The sequence below is a fragment of the Fulmarus glacialis genome, unplaced genomic scaffold (genome assembly GCF_000690835.1).
Source record: "Fulmarus glacialis isolate BGI_N327 unplaced genomic scaffold, ASM69083v1 scaffold25362, whole genome shotgun sequence".
NCBI classification, from domain to species: Eukaryota; Metazoa; Chordata; class Aves; order Procellariiformes; family Procellariidae; genus Fulmarus; species Fulmarus glacialis.
In genome coordinates this window covers 21,961-42,348 of record NW_009196290.1, presented here as the reverse complement: position 1 = coordinate 42,348, position 20,388 = coordinate 21,961, and the positions used below count along the sequence as shown (strand labels likewise).

Below are 20,388 nucleotides of genomic sequence, written 5' to 3'. Positions count from 1 at the left end.
AGAGTAAATGTAATCAGATCAAGGGAGTGTGAGTGTGCGGTTGTTTCCCACAGCTAGGGAGAGGGAGTGTAGGTGGGTAGGTGGTACTGGCAAGCGAAGACCAAATGCTACTGAGGCCTTCGGTTACTAGCGCTCAGAGATTGTCTTGTGTGATAGCAAATATTGTTGTGACGTAATGTGGGTTGGAGAATCGGCTTCTGTTGCTTTTATCCAGGAAAAAAACCACACCCCTGAGTAGTTAGTTAAACTAACTGGAGTGTGCTTAGGTGGGTTTTGGGACTGAAAGCAGGAGGCTTTTGAAGGTAACTGAAGAGCCCTACTGGCGGGTTCCTGTGGTTCTGGGGCTCAATGGCTCAAAGATGGCAGGGTCATTTGGGATCTGGGAGCTGTGGACAGCCTTGCCCAGGAGCCTGAGCTCATGTTAGAAGTGGGGGCTGCAGGAATTCTGCTGGTGCAGACCAGCGATGAGGACAAGGTTGGGGAGCGCCTGCCTCAGACACTCGTGGGAAGGAACGACCTCCATCCCAGTGTCAGCAGCCCCGTTGGTGGCCCTCACCAGTACGAGGCCTTTTCTTGTGGGAAGGCCATGGGACTGTGCCCTGGGAGTTCTGTGGCTTGGGCAGGGGTTTCTGGCCAAGGTCTCATCTCTCCTGCCCTGTTACTTTGAAGACTTATCCCATAACAGTTCACGTGAGCAACTGTGCAGCGGAGCGTCCCTGATACTTAATAATTACACAGTCAGTCCAGTGACTGTCTGCATGCCCCATTGGGCACATGATGAGGCTGATCTCTTGTGATGTGACTGTATCGCTGTGTCAACAAAATGGGCTTATCCTGCCCATCGTGTGACTGGACAGACAGCAGTTAAGATGTCCAGCTTTTTCTTGCATTCATAAAAGCCTGTGTTGCCCATGAAGTATGCCAGTGCTTCTGTTGCTGCTGCCTACTCTTTTGTGGATCCCATCTCCATGTAAAACAGTTACTGCTTTTTGACATACACAGGCCATACTTCTGTGCAAACTGTGGAGGTGTTGGCTGCTTTGATTTGATCAAATGCATTTGATCAAATGCCCCAGACACTGTGCCTTCCTACCTGGGACCACACCTGTATGCCATAGATTTTTTTTTTTTGCCATTTGCAGGAAGAGTCTGACTGGAACTCGTAAAGTCAATTCCTTTGCTTTTGAAGCTGTACATGATATAGTGAGGCATAGTTGTTAAATTGTTACATTAGCTAATTTGCTTTATGTTTGATTGTAATGTGCATAAGCACTCTTCTCATTTTTCTGTTTCAATCCTGTAGGAAAGAACAGAGGTCTTCCAGGAGTTCCTAAAATCCAAGACCGGCATCTTGCTTTGCACTGTAAGTAACTTGGAGTCCCTTTGCAGCTCCACGCTAATGGGCCTGTCTGATATCTAATGGTAGAACAGAGGATTTGGCACTGAGCTCTACTTCCAGCTCGCTGTCTGACCTTGAGGAAAGTCATCTCCTTTTTCTGCATCTCACATGTTAAATAAGGACTGGTGCCCTCTTTGCAAACTGTTATATGATATTTTGTTGCAAGGTACCGTATACAGAAAAAGTGCATGTCTTATACAAGAGGCCTCTAAGTATTTTGCATGGACTTATGTCTGGAAGAATCTGTTCATTTGAAGCTGGAACCTTGCTCTCTACCTGCAGTCAGTAGAATGCAATCCTAATTTGTAGTATGCCCCATAACTGCCAGGTAAATTGGGTGTAATGTGATATTTCCCATCTTAATGACTACCCCAAGGTTAAAAACAAAAACCTGCAGGGATGGAATGGAAGCCCAACCAGAGAATGGTGTCATTAGAAATGCACGTGCTCTGCTGCTCTCCATGCTTTGCCCTTCAAGCTTCCTTCAAGGGTGCTGAGGGAGAAATTCTTGTCCTCTACTGAAGTTTGCTGGCACCCTTGTGTTGTGGTGGCACCTTCCGCTTCTCGTTTCTGACCTGTCGGTGCCACAGCTAGCCTGCTGCAGTGGTGCAGAAGGCTGCACGATTTGCTCTCTAATAGTGGCAGCTGTTGATCTGAAAATGTGTGAATCTTGGCGATTTCTACCCACTGCAAACTTGTAAATTACAGCGATCGGGAGTAATTAGAGCTGAGAAACCCTCTCCAGCTCTGAAACGACTCCTGTTCTTGCAGCACATTATTCTTAAAGGAAACTAGTTGCAATTTTTTTCAGAGAGTGGGGGCTGAATTTTATCTTATTTTTATGCCTGCTGTTCAAACTAGGGCTGCCATGTATATAGGAGTGTTTGATTTAGTGTTGCCAAATTATGTATTGTATCGCCTGTAAAATTGTACTTGTTACATGCTAGTCTTGGTCCTGCTTGTGTGTACAACCTTTTAATGATTTGATCAAGGTCAAAATGCATCTTTGCAATGCATAGATGTAACTATAACTTGGTTTCCCTGTATGTGGAGGTAATACTTAAGTGTCTCAGCTGAGGAGGATAGCAAAGCTTAAATCATTCAGTGGTGTAGATTAAGTGTTTTGAAGATGAAGTGTTTGGTGAATTCTAAATAATAAATAGCTAAACTTTGTTATCCTTCATGCACATGCTGTCTATAACTGAGAAATTTCAGGGACATGTCTTGTTACTGAAATTTCAGTTTAATAAGTTTGGAAAGACAGTGAATGCTCAATTTTAGACAAAGAGAAAACAATCATTGCAATCACTGGGATATAATTTACTGGGTGAGACTGTTCGAAGGGGAAATGCAGCCTGTGGGAGGAAAAATCTGCCAGGAAATGTACCGCTGTTGAAGGGTAGGAAGAAGAATAAGTTGGATAAAGAAATCGCAGTGGATGGGATCCCTCCTTTGAGACACTGGAGATATGGTTTGATTTCCTGCCATGCTACAGACTCCATACAAGTGGATGTGGAATTGTGATGACAAGGCAAGTAGCCACATGTCAGCTGAGCGGCAATAGTTGTGTGTTTGCTCCTGACCTGTCATAAATGGGAGGTAATGTGAATTAACCTAGATTGTCATGAAGAGGGTAGTATAAGGTAATGCATTTATCGTAACTCTCCTTCGTTTCAATCTAAGCTCCTTTGCATTTACTGCAAGGCAGGGATGCAAATCCTGACAGTTACAGTTACTATGGCTCAGCTGGCACATTAAGCACGTTAAGCACAGTAAGTTGTGTGTCTGAGTCCAAAATCTCTCTGTGCTTCAGCTCCCCATCTGTAAAATGGGGATAGTAGCACTGTTCTATCTTACAGAGATGTTGGGAGGACAAATGCATTGAAACCAGGAGGTGGCCTGTTACCACAGTAATGGGGACCATATGGACACCTTAATATAGAGATACACTTTGCACTAGTCCCACATTACAGGTGCCTCCCCAACGCAGATGTCCAAAGGGCAGCCAGGCACTGTGACCACCTCCTGCCTCTGAGGGCATTGCTTTTTCTGACGTTTTTCTTCATATCAGCAAAAATGTTTTGCAGAAAGATGGTTCTGTTCTTTTCACTGCAAAATCATGTTTTGTGCCCACAAAATTTTGAAACCTGGCTCACAAAAGAGCAACACAAATAATGTTGCTGTCCTTCCCTTGTCCCTTATGCCATGTTCTCCACCCATCTTTCCGCTCTAGTAAGCAATGGGACCTGCTGTTCCTTTTATTAATTTGCTCTATGTCATATGTATATTAATATATTGCATAAAATATTTTTGCCAGACAATATAAGCTGGCAGACAAGAAAATAAAGAAGGGCCGTGTATCTCAGAGGGTCTCATCCAGATTTATTTCTCTCTCCTTCACTGAAGTTCTTTGCGGCTTCCTTTGGGATGTGCCTTTAAACAAGTTCATCTCTTCCAGGGAGAGAGGAAAGATCATTTGGAGATTGTTTGCTGTTTACTCAGTCACGCTAACTCATCTTGCCAGTTTTCTGGCGGCCCCAGCCAAGAGCTTTCGCCTCTGACAGCTTCTGTGCTCTCTCCTTCCTCCTCTGATTACGCAGCCCAATCTGTCACCCTGCCGACGGGGGTCTCTACCCTGCTGATGGCTTTCCACACTCGGCAGTAATGACTTTTGGCAGGCCGGGAAGGCGCGAGAGCTTCTTCCCCAGCTTGGAGAGCCGTTAGGCCCTCTCTGCCTGTTAGCTAAAGCACTTTGTGAGGTTCTTTGGTAAATAAATGAGTCATTTTAATCCAACTGACAGCCTGGCACCTGAGCAAGCTGCCTTCCATCTGTACTTCTAGGCCTCATGTAGGCAGCCAATTGTCAAGCTCAGGGCCTTCAAGACCTCACCATTGAGTGTCTTTCAAAAGCAACTTTAGCAATTTCCTTTGCCCTAATTAGATTGTGTGAGAGGGACTGAGCAAACCAAGGCCCTTGCAAAACTTCTGTGGCTGTGTTGATTCTGATCTTCTGCAGCGATATGCCTCGCTTTTGGTATGGCCTTTTTGCCCTCCGTTCCCTTGCACCCACCCCTCTGTACCTCACCACCACGAGCAGATGCTGGTAACGTGAATTGTTAGAAGCAGAAATTTCAGCATTTCTGGGGGTCCTGGATTGTACCTCGATATTGTGCCATTCTGTGGCTTGCAATTAGGATCAGGGCAGGAACATGGTTAAAGCTTCAGCTTATCGTGTTTGCTTGGCATCTGGGTTTTCTTTAAAATTGCGCTGGTGTAGATTATTTCTCCTTGCTCCTGTGAGATGGTCACTTAATTCTCCCTTCCATTGCCCATTGAAAGGAATCAGCGGTGACCTGCTGAGGTGTTATATTCTTGATTTCCCTGTTATTAAGGAATGGTGGTGTGAGGTCATGCATGGAAAGGGGAATGCCGCCTGGGGCAGTGGAAAAGAAGGGAGAGTAGTACATTGGAAATCTATTGGGCTTCTTGAAAGAGCACTGGCAGCAGGTTAGTGCTTCTGTGTGTGGAATAAATGTAGTGCTAGTAAAACTGGGTAATTGTTTCTTGAGCTGTATTCTCTTTCCTGGAAAGGTGACCCACAAGTATTTTTCTAAAGATCTGAGAAGCAAGAAGCTCACGGGCTCTGCCAGCAGAGGAAAGCAAATCAACTCAAACTTTTTATCCTAATTCTACCTTGCTGCTGTCTGCTAGGGTCTTTGAGGAAAAGGAGCTACAGGAGACGCAGGTGGACTGATACTGAGGAATCTTTGAGAGTTTGCAAAACACTCCAATTACCAGTAAATCCCAAGACACTTCTGAAAGAAAGCCAAGTTAAACCCCAGGAGAATAGCTGCTGATATGTGTCAGTAACAGCTGAGTGGAGTTGGTGGCATTGTGAAAGCAATAGTGAATACTAGGCTGATGATGGGAGAGAGCCTCCTCCTAAAATGTTGTCCCTGGCTATTTATTAGGCTTTTGGTTAACTTTTCAACTTTCCTACTTGCTTTGGCAGTAGTTAGTTTCCCAGCCAGAGGTGTTGAGAAAAGGTATCTTAGAAGAGGAGGGAAAGAATCTGGGTGGATGAGAGGGATGGCTCCTGCCCCTGCCGTCTACTTCTCCTCCCCATGTTGGAGGTCCTGACCACAGAGACGGCTTGGCTATCTGTTTATTTTGGGTAAACTGACCCCGTCCCAAGGTCAGAGCCCTCTCATCAAACACAGCCTTTCCTAGACTACTGGGTGTGAGAAAGAGCACAGTATAGGAAAAGACCAAAGACTTGTCAGCGTGGAAGTTTATAACAAAGCCAGCCAGATTGGAATCAGGCATCAGCACTCCTGTCTGATCACGCTGTAGAGTTTATAATCTTGTTATCCTGGTAACTGCTGTACACGTTCCCCGACTTCTTGTGATTTATTTTCTCCAACCTCCTTTAAATGGCTTTTTGTACATCTGTTCATTCTGACTCTGGGAACAAGTCATTTCTTAATGAGCGTGTTGGAACGATAGCGTATATTATTTCAGAGTGGGCGCTGTGGAAAGTGTCTCCTCTTTTACTGCAGTTGGAGCCACAAAGCAACCTGGCTAGTGCTTATGGGAAGGCCTTTGCTGCCAAAACATCAGCTTCGTAGTCTTTTAACGTGTGTGGGAGTTGCATGAAAACACTTCAGTGGGTGGCTGACACATTTTTAGTACATTAAGCTCCTGCTTACGTTCTTAATATATTCTATTTTGCAACTAGCTAAAAGATACATGTGTTCCAAAACATTTCCTAACAGAGTTAAATCTGCACACCTGCTCTGCTATTGCGCGTGGTGAATGTAAAATCCAAGGAGTATGTGAGGACATTACTAATGAACAGAAAATCAAGAAGGGAGATTGAAACGTGTTTGCACTGTCTCTCCATTTTGAACAGTATTTAAACTCTCTTTTCTCTTTGAAAGGGTATGATTTTTGAGGTATACTGGCTGTGGACACCTAAAGGGTCTCATTCAAGTCCTTCTCCAAGTTGATGGGTCTTCTCACCAGCTGGCACATCAAATAACACTCCTGACAGCAGCTTCAGACTCTTCTCTTCAGGGCTGAGTTTTGTTTCTCCAAATCAAAGCCAGACTGGTGAAAATCTAAGGGATAGCTGAAGTCCCCTCTCCTCGAGCTGTACTCCGGCTTCCTGCAGATTCTGCTAAATTGTTAGCCTTTCATCGTAGGGCCAGGTGACCTGCAAGTCATCTGCTCCTCAACTTCAAACGATCACCTAGGAAACAACTAAATATTTGTAGATGGAGATCAGTGCATCTTTGGACATTCCACTCAAGGTCTATGATCCTTGACTGTTTGCTTTATGGCCATTTTCCTTTTCATCATAAGCAGCCTGGTTTCAGTTCTTAGGCTTGCTGTGGAGAAAGGTGTACTCAGAAACAGTGTTGCCTTCCAGAGATTTAACTCTGCCTCTCTCACTGTTTGGGTAGTAGGTGCCTACGAGCAGATCTGTTTTCATCAGTGAAACAAACTGAAGAACCAAAGGTATCACTACCATTAAGACAGTTGATTCTCTCAGGTATAATGTAAAGGACTGTAGCAGACTACTGTAATTCAACACCACTCTCCTGAAATAGGTGTTTTCATGTCCTACTATGGCTTTGGGCCGTAGTAGTGGATCATTTTTTATTCTATTAGTCTGTTAACAATATTCCTTGTGTTTTAAACCCTCAACATTATTTCTGACCTTCAGTCCATCTCTCCCCAACCTAGGCACATAAAATTCCCACTTGTGTAGCCAGTTGTTTCTTGGCATAATTGCCATGCCAGAAGAGTTCTTACTTGGCTGATATCTTCAAAGCATTTTTACAAAAGTGATTTCCTTATTAATTTTAAAGGATGTTGCAGCACGTGGACTAGACCTGCCTCAAGTTACATGGATTGTACAGGTAGGTTTGCTGTATATGTATGTGTGTACGTATATATTAAGTGCAGTCTTGCTCAGATGAAATCCCTTTCCAGTCCAGACCCTTTTTCTGAGTTTGCTGATCTTTGTGCTGATACCTACAGGTGTGGGAGGCCCACGTGTTCCTGACTGCAGGACTGGGACTCGAGGTTTTGCTAGGATATAGCATTGCTGTCATATCTTTGGTTTTGACAGTGTGTTTTCCTCTTCAATAACTCCAGTGTTATCAACTGTGTAATAACATTCCACTGGCTGGGAGGAAACACCCTCCGTCTCCCCCCACAGGAAGCCAAATCTTGTGAAGTACTGGCCATCTCTCTTGCAGTTCTGTGTTTCTATTTTTCTGAGCTTGCTGGGGAGGCAGTTCCATGAGGAGTTTAAGTGTGATCCTAATGTTAAACATTGAGTAGCCAATAGTGTCTGTGCAATGACCGGAATGTTTCAAGTGAGGCTTTGCTGGGTTGGGCCTGGGGCTGGGTAGCTGTAAGCGTTCAGCTTTCAGTAGAACTGCATAGTTCAGATTTTCCCTGAAGGAAAAAAAAAAAAAACACCACAACAAAAACCCAGCACTGCTGCACTGCTGTTGACAGAAATATTGTCTTTGAAAAAAAAATAGAAACTAAGGGAGATGCATTGAACCTTAAAAATAGCAGTCTATCATTTCAAAGAGGAAGATGAGAGCAGGAAGCAGATTTCATTTTTATAAAAGATTTATAATTAAAAAAAGGTTAGTTGCATTGAGGAAAAACTGATCCAGAGATTCTCGTGTATCAAGTGACACCTGGCTAAAAAGAACAGGGCACAGACCCTCAACAAAGTGTTTTAATTTCTACCTCATACCTTCCAGGTAACAAATTTGATTTTAATTTTGTTTTTTTAAAAAAGAAAGATTTTGTAGCAGCTAGCTAGTCGGAGAAGGCTGGGGAAGTGAAGTCTTTAATTCCCAGATCTGTATATTAATATAATTTAACCAAAGATATAGTTGCCACTGTTAGAACGCAGTGCAAATTACCTAAAGCCCTGGGAGACTTCTGTGTGTCCAGAAGGTGAAATCTCAGCTGTCCTGAGAGCTGTGTCCAAGAGCAAGGACCTGCAGGGAGCAATTAGATTGCTCACAGCATCTTACTCACACCTCTAGCCAGTAGAAACTTTGCCAGAGGGCACAGGTATAAACACTAGAGTGGGCTTTGGTTGTTGGGTTTTTTCCAGTTAAACTGCTGAGGGCTCATTTCTGAGCAGTATCTCTGTGCATGTTCATTTTTTCCAGGAAAGAGAGGAGAGGGGGAAGAATAGGGGGAGGTTAAAGGGAGGGAAATATGTCACCCTTTATCAGATCTTGCAAATGGCTGGGCAGTTTTGATTCCTAGTGAAGTAAATGAGAGGCACCACTATATTAGGGGGGACTTTAAGCAACATTTTCATAGTGCCTGATAGTTGCATGTGGGAAGACAATTGCTACCTGTATCATATGCTGCCGAAAGCACTTACTCCCTCATCTCTTTTAGATTTCTTCTATCCAGTAACCAGCTATGATTTGCTTTAACCGAAACAAAGCAATTTAGCCCAACTCCAGATTGGAATCCATCGTCTTTTATTTTATGGCTTTTCTCCCAAATGCAGAGCAGGCAGCTTCCTGCTCTGGGGGGGTAGTCCTGGGGGTTGTTTGGTTTGAGGTCTGTGTGGGAATTTTTTTTTTTTTTTTTTTTTTAAGGGAAGCAAACAGGTTCCTGACATGCCTGTATAGAAATAAAATGTAAAAGGCAAAGGGAGACACTGAGATGGGGAAACTGTCCTATTATCTGAAAGTTGGCCAATGTGTCACATTCACATGTCAAAAAACTGCTGTGGCTGAGGGGGCTGAGTGATGGCTACAGGGATGAGCCCGACGGGCTCTTTATAAACAGGCCAGTTCCAAGGGAGGTATGGCATGTGGGTTTTGCTAAGATCCCTTTTGTTTCAGATGAGCGGGCTGAGTGTCTTGTTTATAATCAACATGCTGTGTTCTGTTAATTTCTCCTTTCCCTTCTCATGTTCCCTTTTTGAAGTATAACGCTCCAGCTTCACCTGCGGAATACATCCACCGGATCGGGAGGACGGCTCGCATTGGCTGTCACGGGAACAGCCTGCTTGTCCTGGCGCCTTCGGAGGCAGAATATGTCAGCTTGCTGGCTTCTCACAAGATTAAGTGAGTCAGAAACGCGAACAAAAGTTTCAGCTCATCCTTGCTAATTAACCTTCCATGGCACTTTCAGCGGGACTGTGTTCTCGTGCAGGTTTTAATAAGAATTTATTAATTCTTGTGATCCAGGACCGGCCCCAGACTAGCAAAAGGAGAAAAGGAAAGTGTGTGAAAATCATCAGCCTGACAGATTGTGCGTGAGTGAGTGTGTGTGGGGAGGGGCAGAGAGGAGACGATAGTCGGAGATCCTTTGCACTCTGTTTATCTCTCTGGCCCTGGGTTCAAATCGTGGCTATGCGGAGATCACAAGTCAAATGAGCCTGTCAGATGCTAACTGGCCATCTGCCTGCATAGCACCATATTGTCAGAGATTGTGCTTTCTCTTCAGGAGAGATCCGGAGGAGAAATAGCTAGGGAGCTGTCGGTCATATCTGGCAGGTAATTGGCCAAGATGTGTTGTGTAAGTGGCTTGTGACAGGAATAGTAGAGGCTTTTGCGAGTGGTGAGTGCCCAGTATGGTCCTGGAAGGCAATAAGGGGGTGGACTCTACAGACCAAAAGTGGGGTGTGCTTCCAAGCTAACTGAGAAAGCTTCTCTTACACCGGCTCTAGCTAGGAGTAGACAGTAAGGAGAGCAAGCCAGGCTGGGTAAGGACCAGCCCAATGTGCAGTCAGCTACCTGATGGCCGACACATGATGAGATTTTGCTCCAGCTCTGCTTGCGCAATGGTCCTTTTGTGGATAAAAACACAACTTGCTGCTCAACATTGCTAGTCAGGAGTGCTGTCGGGTCTCAAGCCTCCTCAGCAGTCAGCTGGATATATGTGACTCCCCTTGCTCCCTGCACTGCTGTCTCTCGGCATTTCAAAACAGCAACCGAGTAGAGCCCCTTTAGTGTTGTACTAGTGTTGATGGAGCCCTGTAAACTCACGCACAAATTAGTTCTCTTATTTCTTGTGTTTATGTCGGGTGGAGCTACTTGGAGTCGAATTTGGTTTTGCATCCTTGAAACAAACAAATGTTGGCAGTAAACACAGGCTTATTCTAGGCTGTGAGCCATTTAGTGGTCTAACAAAGAGCCATCCATCATCCCAGGTAACTATCTATTAAACAGACACCAGCAAGACATGGAGGGCTAAGCTGACAGCATTTTTTTTCATGTAACAAACAGCACTGACATTTAAAGGTGAAATCCCACATAATTGTGAATTTTTAACTCCAAGTGGAAAGTTCTGTTTTTCTATTTTATAATATTTTGGAAGTGCTGGAGGAAGGAGAGGGAAATTTCCCCCCCTTTTTTTTATTTTAAATGTTAATGCTTTTATCCAATTTTGTTGTTTTTTAACAAGTTTAAGGAGCAGTGTCACTCACGCTGGTAATTATATCTGCTAAGGAGACCTGTTGTTGAGCTAGCCACTGTTCTTCAGGAATCTGTAGAAGACTGTGCCGAATGAGTGGAGGGAGGTTTATGTGAATTTTTTTTTTTTTTTCTCCACTTCTCAAATCAGTAGAGCCGAACAACTCTGGGGATTGTCTTTTCTTGTTTGTTTGTTCTATGTTCTTCATAAAACGTACTGCCCTGCAGATAAGGGACTCGCCAAAAAAGGAGTGTAATTTGCCTTCCTTGACCGCCATCTTCAGATGGAAGAAAATGAGCGTCTAATTGGCATGGATGGACGATTCGGCCCGTTTGCAGTCATGTGTCTCTTCCTACATAGTAGCGCATGGTGTGAGAAGGGGCAACGGGATAGAAAAGAGAGATGATGAATTACAGAGAAAATGCAGGAAGGCAGCTTGAAACTAAAGGCAGCAAGTGCCATCAGCACAAATTGCCGTTACCCTTCATAAACAGAGCATTATGGTGATAATCCTGACAATTTAATTCAGTGCGAGGGTGAAAGACAGCATGTGTTGGACTGTCACTGATCCTCTTAAGCACTGATAATTTTTTGTTTCTTTACCCTAAGTCTTTGTAGCTTTTGACTTGGACTGCACAAGTTACTAGAGTTTGCATTTTTTTTTTATTCTTTGCTTAATTTTTAAATCTCTTTTTTTTTTTTTTTGAGGATGAGTGTGTGTTGTGATTTTTTTTTTTAATTTGTTTTTTCTTTTTTAAATGAAATTCCCACTGGGTTTATTGAAATGTAAATACTTCATAAAATATGTATTTCTAAGAAGACGAAGCATGAGATGGGTCCCTGCAGCCTTCAGCTGGTGTAAATGAGCAATACTGTGCTGATTTACATTGGATGAGGATCTGACCCGGAGTTTTTTCTTAAGCCCCTCCACCCACCCCAGCATGCATGGGAGTAAGCCCAGAAACGTTGAGAGTCGGAAGTAATGAGAGCAGACGTGGCTTTGTTGGTGGATGAAAATCCACTTCGGAATTAGGGATGACTGCCTTTGAAATTGGAAATCGCTTGCAATTAATTTTCACCGGTACCTGAAGCCTCTCCTTGGCTTCCACTGTGGAAAAGCAGCGTTAGCCTTTGCCAAAACGATCTCACTTTGGCTCTGCTGAGATCAGTAATTCCCTTGGGGCTCAAGAAAGCTGCATGCCTCTCTCTGCAACTTTCTTTTTGGTCTTTGTGTGGCTTGAAGTTGTGTTTCCTCTACCTAACTGTAAATACGTATGTGCATGCACATGCACACTCATGTTTTCTGTACGTTTCCTCTTTCTTTTTTTCATTTTTCTTTCTTTTTTTTTTTTTTTTTTTTCCAAAAGGTTAGACTCCAAAATGTTCTGTCTCGGCTCTAAGCGTAAATAACAGATTTTCCTCAAAGGGAGGAGGCAAGAAGCAGAAGAAAGTCAGTGAGGTTTACTTTTTTTTTTTCCCTTATGTCTCTTTTAGTTCCTTCAACTGCAATCTAGCAGCACCTGCCTCGACAGCTATCAGATAATTTCTTTATCTCCTAACGGCGGCCTAACTAATTTATAAAGGAAAACGCATCACCGTGGAGGCACGAGTCATTTCTCTCCCTTCTCTACGGTTGTGCTTGCCCCCCTCCCCTGCTCCCCTCACATGATGCTCCCCGCTGTGAACCAAGTTCACATATCTGTTAGGCTGCGAGCTGGCAGCGCGCCAGGCGAGAGGAGGATCGGCGAGGGGGTGACATCTCAGACAAATCAATGTCAAAGGTTTGACGTTTTCATTCATAGCGGTGTCAAAGCAACCTTTTTGGGGGGATGGGGAGGTGTACTTTTCTCTTGCTTAAGTGGTTGCCATTTATGTTTTAATTTACTGTTATATTTTTCAAAAACAGAGAAACCCTCAGTTGTCTTTTTATGCTCCATTTCCCTTCCTCCCGCATCACTCCCCCGCCTTTCTCTGCATCCTCTGCGGAGGAATCTGCTACATCAGGAGTCCCAGCTGCACAACGATGGGGCTTGTCTCCCATATAGAATATCTTATGGCCATACTGGCCTGTACCTTCCAGGCTAGATGGCTATTTCTCTGGACCATCTCTTTTCCTTTCCTTATGTTATGGTGGTGAGCTGGCTGAGGTTGAAAAAGCAGATTGGAAAAATAAAGGTATTTGTCGCTTTAACTGGGAAGGACTGGGGAACAGGCAAGGATCACAGTGTCCTATTACACAGTATGGCAAAGATTCATCTATTCCTCCTAACCAGGTGTTTAGAGATCTTTGAGTGAAGAGAAAGGGGATGTCCTTGTTGTTATAATTTCTTTCTATACTTTACAAATTGAAGAATATCAGCAATGCATCCTTTCAGAAACCGCATACATCTTTCTGACCATCTGAGATTCAGGAGTCTAAGAACTGTTGGAACCTCAAGATTTCTCTCTTCCTTAGACTGATGTAACCCCAAATGAACTCCTTGGCTTCCATGCAGTATTTATGATTTATTCTGGTATAAAAAAGAAAAGAATCTCTTTTCTAGAGATGACCTTTGCCCATTGCTGAAAATTTGGGCCCACAAACTTCAGCTTTTATCATCTGGGTAATTCCCTTGGAAATGGGACCCAGTTTGGATGCAGCTGTAATATTAATGGCCTGGAGCTGCACAGCTGTTCCTGTATTGTGTCACCTGGTGTGCCTGTGCCCCACAAGACAGTGTTAAAGAGGAAGAAGAATTTCTAGTCTCCTGTAAATGCACCTCTAAGTAGGACCACTCACTTTAAAATAAAGCAGGTTTGTAAGCGTTTCCAATATCTGGGCCATAACAGTACCCAGCAGTGTCTTGCAAGCAGGGCTGGAGAATAAATCATCTGGTTGAATCTACAGGAGGAATGTGAGTCGACAGAATGAAAATAAATGCCCAGTGTGAAGCCTGGCTAGGACAGCTGACTGAGTCTCCTGTATTTAAAAAAAAAATGCTATAGGGTCCCTAATGGGCCGGGCTTTGGCTTTACACTTCAAATGAGAGGGAAGGTGAGTTTTCAGAATGGGGAGGGAAATCAAACCGTGTATTTGGTGTCAGAGGTGGCTTTTGAAGCTATAAATGAATTGAAGGGTGAGTGTGTCCATCAGCAAGAGTGTCTCTGAGCTTTGACCCAAGCAATGTAGCAAGAAGTTGGAATGATGTAAGATCTTGTGGGAAAGAGCAATGTTGTGACCAGAGGGAAGGAAGCTGTGGGAGAGTTGGCTTGATAGGAAAAGTTCCTTGGGATCCTGTTGTTACCCTCTGAGCTTGAGTCAGTCTGAGAGGAAGGAGTTGTGTCTTTACACAGCTTTAGTTTTAGCTCTTTAGTTTTGGGAGCGTGGTCGCTAACATGGGTGGAAGAAAATGTGTGTATCCAAGCACTTTGTTCCTTTGAATGAGGGTTGAGCAGTGTCGCTGATTACAGAGAATCTGAAAGTTATATTGGGGGGAGACAAGATGTAGGAGAAGTAGCAAAGTAAGCAGAGCACATCTTTCCAGCCTGTATGTGTATGTCTCAGTCAGGCTCTTTCTCACACTTGCACAAGCAATCAAATGCAGACACCTTCTGCTCCCTGCCCATGACATCTAATGTACAATAAAATGTCTGACACCCTGTGGGTTCAAAGTGGAGGTTACAGATCTTACTGTTTATAGTTACAAAGCAAATCTACAAGAAGCATTAATATTATGAGCTGCCTCAACTCTGTTTTGAGTTTCTTTTAGTGGAAAACGTAACCAAATGGTTCCCAATTGTCTTGGTGCTTCTCAATGCAAGGAAGGAAAAATTATGAAAACAACAGAAATATAATTAAAGGCCTAAATTTTTTCTTTAATCAGTTACTCTGGTTGAGAACCAAGGAGACTTTCAGTGAACTGAAAGTCCACTCTCAATTATTTTGATGCTCTGGTAGAATTGGAGTGTGTGTTGGTGACTTGTAATGGTGACAAGGTTGCGGGTAAAATTATGTCTCCGTTCCGGTGAAAGCACCGGTTCAGCTGGGGTCGAGATTTTACAGTAGTTAGGCTTTTAGGGTTGCTGACTGAGTGTCTAGGGTAAGACCTCATGTATTTCAGGGGTAAATTCTTAAGCTGAATGTGTAAATCTCAATCTTTTTGCTATCCATTATCAGCCTGTGGCTCATTACACATTGTGTTTGAAAAGTAGGAGAAATGGTAATTTTTTGTCTTTGTTGCTTCAGTGTTTCAGAGGTAAAGATGGAGAAGGTATTATCCAGCCTGATGAAGGATGATCGCTTCAAGTTACACAGACCAAGAAGCAAGGTGAGTTATTCTGCTGATTTGGGATTGTTCCAATTTTCACTTACCAGTTAAACATCATAAGTATTCCTCCCTTCGCTTCTGTCTTTACAATACAAGGGTTGGTATATCCATGATGTCAGGCAGTGCAAATAATTATAAAACTGCCTTATATCACAATTGTCCAATCTTTAAGCTGTTATCCCCAAAAAGCAGTCGCTTCTAACTCTTCAGCAAATATTTTTGTGACAGTAAAGGTTTCTGGCTGCAAAAGCTTTGGGTTTTTTTCCCCACAATGTTTCTGTTCTCCTTGGCTTTTCTGCGCAAAAATACTGTTGGAGATCACAAATGACACAAAACTACTCTGAAGAAATAAGGAAAATGTATTTGGTGATGTGTTACGTAGGTTTCTTTATTATCTGTGTTTACTTGAAGCCTAAAACAAAGCTCACTGGGTTTACAGGCATCTTTTCATTGACCTCGGCAAGCTTTGGGTCTGCCTTCAAGGCGCTAATTCACAGAATTCAGTCATTTGCAATTGATACCTTGCGCATTTCTGCATTCTGGCAAATTAAATCCTCCAAGAATGGAAGTCAAGAATGCGTCAAGCAGGATGCAGCACGCTCTTTTTTCTCTTGTTGCTGTTTTGCCTGTGCATTCTTTCTGTTATACCATGTATGAGCCTTCTTGTTTCCTGTGGATGACTGTTACTAACTGTGGTGTTCTTGGTAAACATGCTTTTGAAAAATGTTCAGTTTTCCTACATGCCCTATATTTCACAGAAAGCCAGATCTGGCTCATATGAGATGGAGCTCTGTTTAAAGCTCTTTCCCACCACTGCACAGTTTTTCACTGAAATCAGCCTGTAATATTTTAAATATTTTATGTTTTAAATGTCTGGATCATAACTAGGATATGACCTCTTAACTCATTCAACAAATATGTAAAAGTTTAGTTGTGCTTTGTTAATGCAGAAATTATTTTAAATAGTTCTTCTGTATATAAATACTTACTTTTTCTCCCGAATGTGCTTATAGGCAGATAACTGGGTTTCCTTTGGAGAGTTTTTCAACAATTGTATTTATGCGGAAGTTGCACTTTAAATTTGTTGCTGACGTGGGACAGAATATTATCTGTTCTGGGCTTGAGGACAAGGGTTATTTCATGGAAAGTGGGTAAAGAAGAGAACGTTTTTTCTAGGAGATTATGATTTGGTTTTTGAGAAGTGACAGGAGAAAATGCCTGCTGAATGTTGTTGAATGTCAGAGCCTGGTACTTGCGGAGGTTCAAAATCGTTGATCCATTTTGAAAATTCTCACCTAAACATATCAGTGCCATTGTATCCTTGCCTTTGAAACAGCAATAAAAAGCTAGCAAGCCTGTTTGATACCAAGTTGGTATTTCTGTCATGCTTTCAAATTATGAAATACTCTACACATTTAAGCACAGAATATTCTAAATAATCCTCTTTTGTCTTTCTCCCTTTCCTTTAAAAAAATTAAAAAACAAATCATATTTGAAAGTAGGTATTACTCTGGTTTTTACTCAGCAGTGCTGCCTGGGCATGCCCTGCCATGCCAGGTGCTGTACACAAGTACGTGTACAGAAGGGGCTGGTTCCTTTCACTTGAAGTCAAAGGTGGGACTGAGTTCTTCTCTTCTCTCTGCCATCAAAGTGAATGGGATTTTGCTGTTGACTTCACTGGCACTGAGATATCTCCACTCTGGCTGTAGGATGGTCTGAATCTGCTGCAGGAACTTATAAATACAGAACAACCTATTTTTATGTGGCTCAGAATCTGAAAGGATTTGGACTGAGAAATAGAGTTTCACTTTATGGAAAAAAAATATATTTAACGGGGATGAAGTTACAGTAGTTCTGTCAGTATCAAATAGGCTTCTTCAGGAATTAATTGAAAAATGTATTAAATGCAATCAAGGATTCATTCTGTTTGTATTTTATTGCCATCAGAGGCTCTATAAGTGGTCTGCGATGCTTTCTCAGAAGCTGCAGGGGCATGTTTCCAAGTTTTCAGGAGGGTTAATCTCTATTAAATTCTGTAAGTTTGCCGTAAAGATGGTACAATAAGCTGGGAATGCAGTGGGACGTTGCATAGGACAGAGTGTGATTACAGACTTGTTATGAGGAGCTGAACCTGATCCGTTTGTGATGTTGCCATTTGAGAGAGTGTTAGCTTTGCTTATCAGCTCTCCGTGCATTGAGTCATGTATATATTGTAGTCGTGCACACAGGAACCTCATTATAATGCTCTTCGGTTCTCATTGCCTCAACTGAAGTCCATTATAAGTACCACGTTGGAACATGTATTTTTTGGGCTTCTGTGTGCAGCCAGGGAGCAAGCTGAAGTGCCTGTAAAATGTACATTTTATATTTAGGTGTATAAAATATATATGTGGCTATGTCTGGGTGTGTGAATGTTCACCTGCCTACAAAGAGAATAAATTTGATCTTTCAACTTTTATGGAGGGGGGCAGGGGGACTTGGTAAGTTCTAGAGAAGGTGTGTGGAGGTTAGTAAAAAGTTGTTATTAAAACAAAATCCTTCATTTTGTTTTGAAATATAATGGAAGCAGGAGATGTTACAGCCTGGGTTTTTGGCTTTTTTTTTTCCCTTCCTTTTTTTTTTTCTGTACTGTTTTAAGAAAGAACTTTTCTACCTCAGACTAGTTTTATTGTGTTTCAATCCCTGCTCCCATTAACATATTCTCTCAGTGAAATCAGAGGCTTTCAGGACTTATCCCAACCTCTCAAACCTAAAAGCTGCAGTCTTTATCATCAGAAGTTTCTTTCTTCTGAAAGAGATAAGTATGTCTTTTCCTGGTGTAGTTGGCAGTGGGGGGAGTCCCCCTGATGTCTTGAACTGGTTAAATAACATTGTAACCAGGCCCATTTCTTCTTTTAGCTTATAGATATTGTTATTGATCACAGTCATTATGTTAGCGGTTAGGGATCTGCCAGAATAGACTCTTACTCTAAGCAAATACAAGGTAGAAAAGGTTCTCCTATCCCACTATTGCTCCATAATGGCAATAATGCTTCTTACTTAACACATGTAACACATTCATCTAGATGGAGAGTAGATCAAGCAAGCCTCTGGGGTAGGCTTTTATCTTTTGGGTCTTGGAAGAATGTGTAAGGTCTCAAATTAATTGTCCTGTTCATCCGAACCAGGATACAGAGCAGGATTAAAGCTTGCTTGTGTGAGTAGAGCATACAGGACGGCTTCCAGTGCACTTCCAGTAGCACTGTTGTATTTGATCTGTCCAGACACTCACAAGGTTTTATTTTCACAGTTTGGCTCTAAGTCAGTTTTAAATTTAGATTTTTTTGATTTTTTTTATTTTTTTTATTTTTTTTTTAAGATGAACTTCCCTGGAAGGCAGGAATCAAACACAGATTTTTTTTGATGCCCATTAGGGGGCAATTTTAAAATGAGATCTGTCTCAAGGGGCTGAAGGGGATAAAAGACAAGGTGGAGATGGGAGGAGGGGAGAAGCTGTTTTCCGAGTACATTATGTTTCCTGCCATTTGTTGTTTTTTTTTTTTCATTTATTTCTCTTGGACTGACCTCACACTTTGGAAATTATGCACCTAGTTTTTTATCCCTCATTTTTGTCTTACTTTTTTTTTTCCCCTCAGCACTAGGAAGACGAGATGCCTCATTTTGAAACCTAAAGGGGGGAATAAGAAAAGTCCTTTGTAATATATTGCCATATTATCACTAAATCCCCTGACAGTTGTGACACAGAAGCAAGTCACCTGTCACTTAAGCTTGAGGTCTCTTTAATTTTCTCCTGGAATTCGCACCAGGCTGTCTTTAATTTGAGGCCTTTATTGGAATTCTGAAACCTTTCTGCCTCCCCGGTGCTCAGATCTATTCTGAGTGCTGTTACAGAATGTATACAATAACCAACAGAGGGATTCAGAGGGGGCTGAAGCACTGTTTATTTAACACTCTGGAGGGATTTTCGTGCTTATTCGGTCCTGGCTACCCAGCTTTCAATATCGCTTTGACAACCGTTATGCCCTTCTCATTAATTTTAAACAGTTAAAACACAGGAAAAAGAGAAAAAGTTTTCATTATTAAAGTGCTTTACTTTTTAATAACAGAGGATTCTGTCCGCCAGGGGAAAGGGCAAACCTCACTAATTTCACATTCATATTAAAAAACGCTGAGAAGGTGACACTTTGTGCTGCCAGGAGGCTTAACAAAAGAAAAGTGATGGGGGCTAGGAGGAGCAGGCAGGGGGAGAAAGTTTTATGTTTCACGTCGATGGAAACTTGTTAGTCACAGCAACGAGTGTCCACTTCGGGGAGGCAGCTCCACTTGTAGTTTATTAAACCTTTACACAGGCCCCTCAACTGGAGACTGTCTCATCTGATTAATAGGTGCACGTTAAGTCAAACTAAAAGGCGTCTGTGAAATGGACTGTGTTGTGAGTTTTTCTCAAGTGGATTGGGAGACTCTTCATGTAGCCTTAAAATACCCACTGTTGTCTTTGCTGGAGATGCAGATGGACAGTCAGTCCAGGTGGTGAGTGAGCAGGAACTCTAGTCCCCATACCTGCTTTGTTGAAGAATAACCCAGTGGCTGGAGGCTGTGGGATTCTGAGTTCAAAAGAGGGCACTGTGCAGGGAATTTAGACTACATTTGGGCTCTGTCTCTGGGCAGATTTGCTGTTAGGCTATAGAGTGGCAGATCTGGGTCAGCAAAACATTTTGTGTGGGGTGCCAGCAGCATTGCCTGCCTTCCATGATCACTGAGGTTTGTGGTGTCAGTGTGACATGGTTCCCCTGGACTGGCAGCAGTGCAGAGGTGATGCTCGCAGCTGCAAGGGAAGGAGGGTTATGCAGCATTAGCATGCAAATCTACTGGGGAGGAACAACAGGATTGTTGCCTTGGCACAGGCCTAGTACAGAGTTGTGAGAGCTGGATGTTTGTTTTCAGTCTGAGCCTTGCTCAGGGGTTGACCAGTATCAAGTTACTGCCTTGGATCTGGCACTTTTAGACTTGGATGCTGGTTCCTGTCTGAGTAGCTTTTGAGAACTGTGGCCCTTTCTTGGGAGAGGTTCACATCCATGAAGCTTGGCTTTGCACTTTGCTGTCAACTTTCCATCAAAAATTCTTTTGTTTCCTTGTCCACGTTTCCTTTCTCTGCCTGGGTACTTTAGAGAGAGAGACAGCCTCTTTTCTCCTCCCAGTAACAGC

The 20,388-nt window shown here is 42.8% G+C and overlaps 1 protein-coding gene across 1 annotated transcript in view; it reads left to right on the top strand.

Moving 5' to 3' along the window:
* Positions 1-20,388, top strand: part of DDX31 (DEAD (Asp-Glu-Ala-Asp) box polypeptide 31) — a gene marked incomplete at its 5' end in the record, with an annotated part of 48,665 nt that overhangs the window by 10,855 nt on the left and 17,422 nt on the right. Inside the window, 4 exons of the mRNA XM_009572167.1 lie at positions 1,304-1,363; positions 7,273-7,323; positions 9,386-9,525; positions 15,102-15,183. Coding sequence (XP_009570462.1) covers positions 1,304-1,363; positions 7,273-7,323; positions 9,386-9,525; positions 15,102-15,183 — 333 coding nt within the window. The remainder of the gene's footprint in view (positions 1-1,303; positions 1,364-7,272; positions 7,324-9,385; positions 9,526-15,101; positions 15,184-20,388) is intronic.